At 42.9% G+C, this 12,343-nt stretch overlaps 2 protein-coding genes across 4 annotated transcripts in view; both read left to right on the plus strand.

Moving 5' to 3' along the window:
- The window catches only part of cdk14 (cyclin-dependent kinase 14), a 200,833-nt gene extending 196,152 nt beyond the window's left edge, over window positions 1–4,681 (plus strand). For all 3 annotated transcript variants that reach the window (XM_021626100.3, XM_021626109.3, XM_021626106.3), the window contains one exon: window positions 1,213–4,681. The gene's annotated coding sequence lies outside the window, so the exon portion shown is untranslated. The remainder of the gene's footprint in view (window positions 1–1,212) is intronic.
- Window positions 4,682–6,708: 2,027 nt separating this feature from the next.
- Window positions 6,709–10,865, plus strand: fzd1 (frizzled class receptor 1). The gene has a single exon (XM_021626115.3). It carries the CDS (start codon window positions 7,351–7,353, stop codon window positions 9,028–9,030), a length of 1,680 nt encoding a protein of 559 aa, XP_021481790.3. The 5' UTR covers window positions 6,709–7,350; the 3' UTR covers window positions 9,031–10,865.
- Window positions 10,866–12,343: the final 1,478 nt, after the last annotated feature.

The raw sequence follows: 12,343 nt of genomic DNA on the forward strand, positions 1-12,343 counted from the left end.
GTCACCTCTTCTTATTCTCTCGCTCGATCTCTCTCTCCATTGTTAAATATCCCACCACCCAGCACTAAGCACTTTCCCTTCTTAATGATATCATTGTGTGTGTGTGGGGGGGAAGTTCTGTCTATTTACCATTGTATGACAGACAACAGCTGGCCCTATTGGACATGGCCACGCCCTACAAATCCTACCCATCTGGTTCCTTAAGCGGAACCCCCTACACACACACACTCACTCACACACACACACTCACTCACACACACACACACACATCTTTAGTACTTTTTCATCCCACAGGACTAAATCAGGCCTCAAAAACAACACATTCCATTGTTGACTTAAAGAGTATATGATACTGTAGGGAGGAGAGCAAAAGGAGAGAGGGGGGAGAGAGATCCCTCTGTGTGGGCCTCACGACCTGCCGTCCAATAACTCACCCTGAGGCAGAGAAAGAGAGAGAGATGAACGGGAGAGAGACTGAGTGCTTCTGTGACCTTGAACTTCTCAGCCTCACATCCTCTCTCCTTTTCTCTCTCTGTCTGTTTATCCCCTTTTCTCTGTTTCTGTCCTATGTCTACTCTGTTCATCTCGCGGTGTCCTTTTTGACCTAAACAAGACTCCATACTCTATCCCTGCTTTACACAATGCAACCTGAAATCAAGCTCATCTTCTCGCTACTTCTCTTTCTCCCTCTTACCCCTCTCGCTCACACACAAACACACACACGCGCGCACACACACGCGCACGCGCGCGCCCACAAACACTAACACACACACATTCCTACACCGCCTGTATGTGTTTTTGAGTCAGAGAGCTGCATGAGCAGCAGATAAAGGAGGCGTCCATCCAAGACTTCAGATTCCTGGCATAGACTGCCTCACATCCACTGGGAATGGACTTCCAAAGGCTGAGCGAGAGACAGAAAGAGAAAGAGGGGGGAAAGAGTGAGGGAGAGGGGGGGGGGACACAGGGAGAGACATGCATTATTTATTATTGCAGTATGGTCACTAGAAAGAAAGAAGGGGATTAGAGGAGTGCTCCAAGACAGCCAGGTCTACTGGGTTATTTCTCTCTCTCTCCGTCTCTATTTTTCTCTCTCTTTTTACTTCTCTCCTAAGAGGTCGTTCAGAAATAAAGTAGTTGTGGTTAGTTCATTTCCAGTTGGCAGATTAACTAAAGTGTTTGTGTGTGTGTGTGTGTGTGTGTGTTTTTCAGGTTGCTGCTGTGGTCAGTCCAAGAGAGAAGGACAAAGACACTGAGATGGAGGAACCACCGGGATCACATTCCCTCTTCTGTTTCTTTAACTTATTACCTTTCCAATTGTGTGTGTGTGTGTGTGTGTGTGTGTGTGTGTGTGTGTGTGTGTGTGTGTGTGTGTGTGTGTGTGTGTGTGTGTGTGTGTGTGTGTGTGTGTGTGTGTGTGTGTGTGTGTGTGTGTGTGTGTGTGTGTGTGTGCGTGTATACATTTTGGTGGGTGACACCTCCAATTTCAGTTTTATAATTTGCAATTTTTGTTGACTTTTATAATGTTATGATACTCATATATCGTTGACACATTTACAATACCCTTAATCATCAAGGGACTTTACAATACTATTGATACATACTGTGGCTTGTGTTTCTAACTACCTATGTGAGAATGTATATTTGTGTGTACAGTATACTCATATTTAGAAAATATATCACGGACTCCGAGAAAGCTTACATTCTTTCACAAACATGCTGCACTTGCATGCATTCACGCACGCATGCACAAACTCACACGTACACACACAGATACACACCCACTGGACAGTTTCACTCACACTCACAACACAAACTGGAACTGAAAATGACAAGCGGTGGTAATGTTTCTCTTTAACTTTGATCTGTTCCTCCTCTGTAACTGTCAGGCCAGGGTCAAATGGCATCAAATCAATAATAATCATAAGAGCAATGGTACTAATACTGTAATAGTGATACTGGTGATAATAATCCGTTAGTCTCTGCTGGAGATGATGCATACACACAAAGCAATTAGTGTCGATGACATCGTGAAGAGTCACATGTTATATGGTACATTCGCTGTGGTTCGTCTCAAGTGTATGTGGGTGTGTTACATCTGTGTGGTTGCGTGTGCATCAAAACATGGGCAATACCCTTCATTGGTGCTTCCATGTAGGCCATGAGGTACTGTTATCTTGTTGTGCACTGTATCTAGATGGTAAAACACAATGGCAATAGGCTCAGTGGGATTTTGATCTCTTGGTTACTTCGACCCGTGACAATCCTCTTCTCCTTCATGTCCTTTGAACCGTCACCGTCCAGTAGTGTACTGTATATCAGACGTCATCACAAATGTTTTTTACACGATTACGTCATTGGCTGTTGGTCTCAGCTATCACGTCAATTACAATTACTAGGAGCACTTTTTTTGATATCGTGTGATATTGATCTAACAAATAGTTTTGTTTCATTGGCTGGTACAAAGATCTCTTTGTGTTCGATTTACAACTGGGTGTTGTTGTGTATAAAAATACCTGCTCATATTAGTCATGTGTGAGCTAGGTAATATAGCAATGACCAGTAACATGGAGAATATGGGTTCCTGTTTTATGGATTGATTTGAAATCTACCACTAATCTGAATGGGCCTGTACTGTTCACAAGTAGAGGGGGAGGAGAGTTCTGAGTGAGATATCATGGACACACACTGACGATCAGGAGAGATTAGTTTTCTTAATCCACACTGACACCCTTAGAAAGACGTGTGTGTGCACTCACACACACACACACACACACACACACACATACACACACACACAAACACACACACACACACACAAACACACACACACACACACACACACACTAACACACACACATGAGAATACATGAGAGACGGTCACAGGTATTATACTGTAGACACTTGGCCACACACAGTCCCTCTCCACCCCTGCCTCACCTGCTAGTCTATCATAGAGGGAGGAGGAGGAGGACACGCTAAAAGGAAGTCTTGTAGGGAGTCTTGTAGAAGGCTTTGACATAGTTCGCCATATGGCCAAGTCCGTGTTATGTTACAGCTTTAATTGTCCCACCATATCTAGTGGTGTTTGGTGTGATATAGAGCAGGCGAGGCAACGACAGAGAAACACAGTGATATCATGTCATTAGCTTTTTGAGAATGCACTTTTTTAATCTACTTGCCCTACTTTACATTCCAGCTTATTAAAAATGTCACTTTTTGCACCTGTGTTGTCCTTAATCACATGCCCTTGCCTGCACAGACTAGAAATATCAGTGCCCTCCCTTGTCAACCATAGTATAGGCCAACAGACCCCAGTTTCCAACCCCAGTGAGACTTTTTAAGGAGAACTACTACAAATACTTGAAGTGATTTCATAGAACTTCAGTGTCATTCCTAGTGGGGCAAGTGATTCTGTGTTGTGGTAGTGAAGACGGTGAGGAAGGGTGGAGAGTAGAGTGGCGTCTTAATGTGACTAAAGCAGCGTGACAGAGGAGGGTAAATACCTGAGAGCTCTGCTGAGATAGATCGCCCAGCTCGCTCTTCTCGGCCTTGCATGGCTTTATGGGATACTAAGGTATTAGTAGCTGAATAATTATTGTTGATACGTTACTCTCCTGCTTTCTGTGTGGCATATCACTTTTCTTTCTCCCCCTTTTTATTTTGTGCCTTTGTGTCCCAGAAGTTTCTTCCTTTGCCTCCTGCCTGCGACATCACATAAACATGAAAATACTGTATATGTTTTGGACTACCTGCCTGCCTGCGTAGGTGGAGTTCCTGAAAGCTCTTTTTTTCTCCTTTGGGAACAAAAAGCATTTTCTCTGTGAAGGGAAATCTTGGGAAAGAAGTAGTGAAATTGCACATTGAGCACTGTGGTGGTCGAAAATATTAACATTTTAATGGGGCCTGCTATCATTTTAATGTTACCATTGGTTCTTGCTTGTAAAGTTAACTTCCAGATGTTTAATAAAATGCATTTACAAATACACCATTCAAATCTGAATTGGGGAATGGCTTAAGATGGATCTGTTTGCTATACTGGTCACGCTACGGAATGTGCACATTCTGAGTCATATTTCGAGATACATGTCAATATTTAATCATTTTGTATCCTTTGTTATAAACCGTCTCACTAGGCTGTATGTAAAAGGGGAGGTGAAACGCCTTGTGTAAAATTTAATAGTGACGCTTGTACTATGTTTGCGTACATACAGGGTCACGCGTGTCTCCTTTGCGCCATAAAAGAGAGGATTCGTATTAAATATATATGGATATATACACATACAGTATTTTTTTGGCCTTGTCAGTTTCTTAACTGCGTAGACGTACAGTATATGTTGGGAAAGGCGTTTTGGAACCAGACATGCAACCCCCGCTGTACTCAACACTGAATCTGTGTTTTACAGTACAAAAAAAAAAAGCTTCTCTTTGCGTATCTATTTTTTCTTTTTTGTATGATGCTCTGAAAATACATCATTTTTCACAAGTGGTTTCGGACATAGAAGAAGTGTTACCGGTCACTTTATAAACTGAAACTTAGGATATAATAGTAGAATAGCTGTTGCATTACCTATTTGTTACGACCTGTATGTAATGTTATTATGGAAGATGTAATGTCCTTCTGTAAATGTTGTTTATTGTTGGTTTACCTGAAATAAATAAAGTTTATTAATGCTTCAAACTGTGTTCAGCTACCAATGCAAAACAGCTGTTGTTAGGTAATGTATTACATACTTACATACATACTTTCATACTAATTCTACCACAACTCCATTCTAATGTGGTCATGCTAGTGTGGATATTGGTTGCCTTTGTCCTCCTATTCATCAGTATTTACATAGTTAGCTACTTCCTGAAATTAGTTATCCCTGGAATTGATATAAGTACCGTACTTAGTTTTTTTTTTAAGGCATAATTTCCTCAACTGTACCAGCAACGGTTTCTAGTGATTTATCCTGTATTACCAGTCCCTGTTTGATGTGAGCTCAGCTGGCCTGATTACAGAGTCCCTCTTTGTATTGTACCACAACAGTGTTTTCTCTGGACACCCACCAAGGTGTTATGTCTCTGATTCAAACCATACCAATAGGTCAACAACATCTCCAAGTCTGCATCCCAAATTGCATCCCTATTGGCTCTGGTTAAATGTAGTGCACTATATAGGGAATAGGGTGCCATTTGGGATGCATACATGAAAAAGTATGTACACTTCAGTTATGAGTACAGTTTTCAGGCCTGCTGGTCCTCAAACAGATATCATTTATAACATGAAAACAAACAACCTCCAGGTCATAATGACTGCTGTGACAGATAGGTAGGAGAAAAATACATGGAAACCCCAACAACACAATGTGTGCTGTATGAATGTTATGTTCATAACGTTTTTAAAGTTTCTTTGGAAAAATATGAAGTCATTCTATTCTGTTCTGTGGTTATTGCATGTGGTCATAAATGGTTCGGAAAACCATTTTTTTGGTTTTGCACCAAAAAATTCCCCACCAAAAAATGCATTTCCAATAGTTAATTCCAGTTTATCTCTTTAATGTTGGATCATATATCAACTGCATGAAGGTCAAATCTGACTCAAGGTTTTAACTTTGTCTTTGTAATGTTGATTGCTCTGGACAACTTTATTCCAAACTGAAAAGACTTGGCTAGACACCCAGCCCTAAAACAAGACATTTAGTAACATAAGTCATTTTGAGTTTGTGTGTCTCTCTTGGCAGGGTGTAGCTTGAAGAACCAAATCTCACTGCATTCTTCTGTCAGGATATATTACATACTTATTGACTCCCTCTCCATCCTACTGACAGACATGCCTCCTAACCAGTCAGAATGCCTGGGTGACTGATTAACATTAGGGATCCTCTGTATTTGCTTGACCTCAGCTAGTGAGCCATGATGTTTTGAATTCTCAATAGAGAGTGCTCTGTGACAGGTTGATAACTAGAAATACGTTTTGATGCACATCACTTGGGCTAATCATATTATTGATGCGCTATAACTGGTCATAGTGTTATTGATGGTTGCAACAGTAGTTGATTTTATTATTATTTATGTTGTTATGATACTGTTTTTGTACATTAAACAGTCTTACATGATCTAATATATCTCTGGTGAACAGTAAGGTACAGTACAGTTGATGACAAATGAGAGATAATAGACTCCCTAAAAGTCAGGGGGGGGGGGGGGGGCAGGACAGCCCTGTTAAGCTCACTGTAGTGGAGTATCTCCCTTCCTTCCTTTGGTGTTCTACACAGGGTCTCTCTCTCGCTCTCTCTCTCTTTTTCTCTCTCACGGTTTCCTTCCTGTTCTCCTCTACACAGTGTCTCTCCCTCCCACTGTTCCCTCTGCGTGCACCACTGTGTGAGATGGATTTGAAACCCCTCTGATCCCAAAGGCTCATGGTGACAAACCACTTTCATCCCTGTCCCTAGGGCCTAACGGTGGAGACGACATTATGGTTGAAAGGGGAGACTGATTAAAATTATGCTGGTTGTTCTTCCCTCTCTAAAAGACCCATTTAGGCTATACTCATTTGTAATATGTAACGCGCATGGCATTTATTTAGAGTGTTTTACAGTCACACACCGTTTTACTGGTTGATAATATCAAGGGAGTCTGGACTGTTACAATAGTAGGCTATTTGAGGAGGTCTAATATGATATCTCTGAGTCAATACCTCACAGTTTTAATGAACATAGAAGTTAATTAAGGGTAAAGGGTTTGCTCATATAAACGGTAGGCCTTCTGTCAGATTTGTAAAATAGTATTTCCTTTTCCGTCAGTAGTCCTAGATGTGGCTTTCAGAAGTATCATAGGCCTATTTATAAGGGCATGATTCTTATTTGAAATATGTGATATTGTTTCGGCTATAGAACTAAGACATTGAAACTCATCAGCCATGCACAAGATGAACAATTGTAGACGATCCCTAAACCATGCCATCTGTTAGTCCAACCCTTTTTTCCATATGGAGGAGAGAGAGACGGCTCACTGAGACAGCAGGGCGCCTGGAAACAGGTTTCAACAGCGCAGAGCAGAGAGAGGCTATCTCGTTTGTCGCGCAGCTAGAGCAGCAGAAGAACATTGCGGACTCCGGACCTGAGTGTTGTGTATAGTAGGTTGGATTTTCTTCTCCAAATTCTGTCAGCGATATTTTTCGATTTTGGGGGACCTTCAACATCTCTGCGCAACGGCGGGGAGAAGCGAAAACAACCAAAAGTTACGCTGGAAGGGAGTAATGTTACATTTACAAGGACAGAAAAACCGAACACAGAAAGGGAGCGGGGAAGTAGTGGCTCGCTAGCTGGCGAGCTAGCTAGTTTTGGAAGAAACCGCAAAGAAAGTATGTCTGTGGCCGTGCGTAATGCTTTCGCAATGGATTACAACAGAGTACTGTGTATATTTTTGCAGGTGTTTTTATTGATCAGTTTAGGATCTATAAGGGTAAATGGACAGTATGGCGACCGGGGAATGTCTATTCCGGAGCACGGTTTTTGCCAGCCGATTTCTATTCCACTTTGTACAGACATCGCATACAACGAGACCATCATGCCAAATTTACTAGGACACACAAACCAGGAGGAAGCAGGGCTCGAGGTACACCAGTTTTACCCGCTTGTGAAAGTTCAGTGTTCTCCTGATTTAAAGTTTTTCCTCTGCTCCATGTATGCGCCTGTTTGCACTGTGCTTGAGCAGGCGCTTCCCCCGTGCAGGTCACTGTGCGAGAGGGCGAGACAGGGCTGCGAGGCGCTCATGAACAAATTCGGTTTTCAGTGGCCGGTCAGCCTCGCTTGCGAGTCTTTCCCGGTTCACGGAGCGGGCGAGCTGTGCGTCGGGCAGAATATGTCGGGTCAAAACACACCGGTCAACCCCACCCCTGATGTAACGGAGCCTCCGCACGATACTGCGATTGTAAAAGGACAGTTCAAGTGCCCGGCATCTCTGAAAGTACCCACATATTTGAATTACCGTTTTCTCGGTGAGGATGACTGTGGCGCACCGTGCGAGCCAAAGAAATCTAACGGAATGATGTACTTCAGCGAGGAAGAGTTAAAATTCGCCAGGATATGGATAGTAATCTGGTCCGTGTTATGTTGTGCATCCACGTTATTTACCGTTCTAACCTATCTGGTGGACATGAAGCGCTTCAGCTACCCTGAGCGTCCTATTATCTTCCTATCCGGTTGCTACACCATGGTGTCCATTGCCTACATAGCTGGATTTCTCCTTGAGGACAAGGTGGTTTGCAATGACAGGTTTGACAACGACATTAGGACTGTGGTGCAGGGTACCAAAAAGGAGGGTTGTACCATCCTCTTCATGATGTTGTATTTTTTCAGCATGGCCAGCTCCATCTGGTGGGTCATCCTGGCCCTCACCTGGTTCCTGGCAGCAGGGATGAAGTGGGGTCACGAAGCCATCGAGGCCAACTCGCAGTACTTCCACCTGGCGGCGTGGGCTGTGCCCGCCATTAAGACCATCACTATCCTGGCGGTGGGCCAGGTGGACGGGGATGTCCTTAGCGGCGTGTGCTTCGTGGGCATCAACAGCGTGGACGCTCTCCGAGGCTTCGTCCTGGCGCCGCTCTTTGTCTACCTCTTCATCGGCACCTCGTTCCTCCTGGCCGGCTTCGTGTCTCTGTTCCGGATCAGAACCATCATGAAGCACGACGGCACCAAGACGGAGAAGCTGGAGAAGCTGATGGTGAGGATAGGGATCTTCAGCGTGCTCTACACCGTCCCCGCCACCATCGTCATCGCCTGCTACTTCTACGAGCAGGCCTTCCGGGAGCAGTGGGAGAGGACGTGGATCAGCCAGACGTGTAAGACGTTCGCCGTGCCCTGTCCGGCCCACCCACACCCCAACATGAGCCCCGACTTCACCGTCTTCATGATCAAGTACCTCATGACTCTGATTGTGGGGATAACGTCCGGGTTCTGGATCTGGTCTGGGAAGACCCTCAACTCCTGGAAGAGGTTTTATACGAGACTGGCTAACAACAGACAGGGAGAGACCACAGTGTGAATGGTCTGAATGGGGTGAGACCTCTGGATGTACTTTAGCCTATGATGGGTGTCCCCCACACACACAAAAAAAACTGTTTATTTACAGACTGAATGAATGATAATCGTTTTTGGACTTAATTGCCATGCAGAGACACTCATTGGGACATGATGTTTCTATTGTACATAAAACATTTTGTGAGATTTTTGTAAGTATATATTTGTATTTAAAGATCAAAATTCTCTTTTTTAGTTGTTTCCCTCTATTAAAACCAACATTTATTTGACACACTTTGGGCATAATGAAAATGGACCTAAGTGATAAAGAGCCAGCTAACTGAGCATTTAGCATTAAGGATGTGGTTGTCTTAGGACCTGAGTTGGCTTGGTCACTGTTGGGAGAGGGTTGTAGCTGTCTTTGATCAGTAGACTGGCTCTGAACATTGTTTCTATTCTAAGCAGCAGAGTCCCGTGAAAAACAATTGCTTCCTCGTGGGTCCTTATCCCCCATTATACTGTTGTTCTTTCTGTCCAACTGTTCTCTTCTATTCAACATATTTCTAAATGCCTGGGATTTGAAGGTTAAAAATATGATCAACATGTATTTTAAAACAAGGTATAGGTTTGGGACTATGTGTTCAACATATTTCTAAATGCCTTGGATTTGACGGTTAAAAATACAATCAGCATTTTTAAAACAAGAAAGTAGGTAAAGGTTTGGGATTGTGTGCACATGTACTGTGTAGCCTACATGACATGTATCCTCCAAATACACATGTATTTTCATAACCTCAATGAGAATGAGCCAGAATGAGAACATTTAGCCCAAAATAAAGCCCGAATAGTTGCACCAAAGTTAAAAGCCGTCTTTTGGTGACACAATATTGTAATAGAATGAAAGTAAGCCATTTGCAGGATCTTTTCAACATTTTGTTTATGTGTTTCAGATAGACCTTCTGCCTATGAACACAGAACAGACACACGTTGTTTGTGGCTTTGTTTACCTTTTTGAGCACTTTGAGGGGAATACTAGCCTGGTCCCAGATCTGTTTGTGCTGTCTTGCCAACCCCCGAAGAACCATAGGAGTAGGCAGGACAGCACAATCAGGTCTTGGACCAGGCTAGGGGAATACAGAATGCTGGACAGAGACAGCTCCGACTCAGAGGTGGGCTACATAACACATCAGCTGCACCCCCTAATGCTTTCTCACAGACAGACAGACATTCAGACAGCTAAAATACCAATACTTTACTAATGAACAAGTTGAAATACGCAGTAGCCTACTCTACAGCCGGCTGTATAATTGCCTTATAAAAACTGAAAACAAATGAATAATTGAAGGAGATAGGACAGTGCGTTTTGTAATTTTCAGACCTACAGGTAATCAGAGTCAGAAAATTATTATTCCCCAGAAGGTAATTGTTGGCAAAATGTGGCTGTATTTTTTTACAATGGGCCCAGGTGGCAGCTTTGAGCAGTCCCCTTTCACCCCTGTGTCATTTCTCTCCTGGTTAAGTGTGTGTTTGTGTGTGCACACATGCTCGTGTGTGTGTGTGCGTGTGTGTCGGTGCTAACCATGCAGGATGAGCAGCTGTCTTTAGCCTTAATAAAGCTAGACACCGTGATCTGTCCCCACCTCAGACATCTTCTGTTATGTTCTTGTCAAATGCATGACAGTTATTTTACCCTAAATGCATGGATGGCTCTCTATTAAACAACATGTTCATACCTTTGACATCTATTATGTTTAATTCTGGTATTCTGCATTTGTTTGTTATTAAAAACATTATATTTATAGAAACATTTCTTTATATCCACACTGATTACTTTAAAGAATAAAAAATCCCACCTTTGCACCAACTGTCATGTTGATTTGAAATATATATTATATTATGTGTTATAAACCAAAGTTGATGGATTGAATCATGCTGTTAGCCTAGTGTACATTTACATTTGAGTAATTTAGCAGGTGGTCTTATTCAGAACGACTTCCAGGAGCAATTAGTGTTAAGTGCCTTGCTCAAGGGCACATCAACATATTTTTCAACTACTCGGCTAGGGGATTAGAACCAGCGACCTTTCGGTTCTTGGCCCAATGCTCTTAACCGCTAGGGTACCTGCCTAAAATGTAGTTTAAGATTTGGAGTGTAACAAATCTGCTTCATCGACTCTATATAGCATTCACTTTGTAACAACATGGTAATAGCAATCATTTTTACAGCTGGAAAAGCTAAACAGTGAACATGAGTTTTATCTCAGTGGTTACAGCCAACTGGGAAGTCTGGTTTGAAAAATAACTTCCTTATCCTGGGTGGATGTTAATCAAATACAGCTCTCTGGTTAGGCTAAATGAGGTGGATGGGAATCTTGTGAATGGTTGGTATGCACTGTGAATGCTCAGAGGCCTTACTTGTGTAGGGGCATTGTTGCTTTGCACTTAAACTAGCTTGTGTCCCATGTCTGGCAGTCACATACGTAGGTCAGCTACTCAACTTTCATACAGCCGTTGTTTAGGGTAGTTTTGTTGTTGTCTTTAATTTTGTTGCTCTGTTCACTCTTGTGTCTATTGTGTCCAAGCTTCTCTGAAGTCTGTGGCTGTCTAGTTTGTGGCTAAACTGACCATAACTTAATGTGAACTATATATATGGCTCATGTCCAGTAGTTTATGCATACGCACAGTTCAATCCGCTTCGCTGAAGATCTGCTTTATAGCACGGGTGACAATTAAAAGCAATGTTCCCAAGGTCGCGGAGACTCTGCATTCATGGTAAACGATACGTCGGCTCAATCGGAAGTGACCTTTAAATGTGAACTGCGCTACAACGCAGATATTCTGAGCTACGGATTAAATCGAGCCCTTAGTCTCAGACAGGTTAGCAGGTGTGCTGAAGAACACTCCCCATTTTCGTTGTGAAAATGTTGAGTATCAGTGAGATGTAGTAAGTGCTTGGCACAGAGTTGAGGACTTGATTCAATGCAGTGCCTAAGCAACCTTCAGGTCATTTAGCTGAATGGTAGCCACTTCTAGTCTCTGGATTCATAGTAACATGGGCTATGTTTTCCTCCTATAAGAGTACCACTGACCGACCTCTATGGACGTACAGTCCATGCCTTAATTTCAAGCCCTTATTGATTTGACTTAGCTGACTGAACATATACTAAGGCTGCATCACCAATGGCATCATATTCTCTATATGGTACACTACTTTTGACCCGGGCCCATAGGGAATAGGGTGCCATTTATGACACACATAATATGTGTATGCTAGGTCTCACTCTGTCTGCCTCCCTCCCTGTCAGTGTGTCTTCCTGATGCCTGGCTTGCTACTGGTTT

The sequence above is a fragment of the Oncorhynchus mykiss genome, chromosome 2 (assembly GCF_057628025.1).
Source record: "Oncorhynchus mykiss isolate SJ-2025 chromosome 2, ASM5762802v1, whole genome shotgun sequence".
Taxonomy (NCBI): Eukaryota; Metazoa; Chordata; class Actinopteri; order Salmoniformes; family Salmonidae; genus Oncorhynchus; species Oncorhynchus mykiss.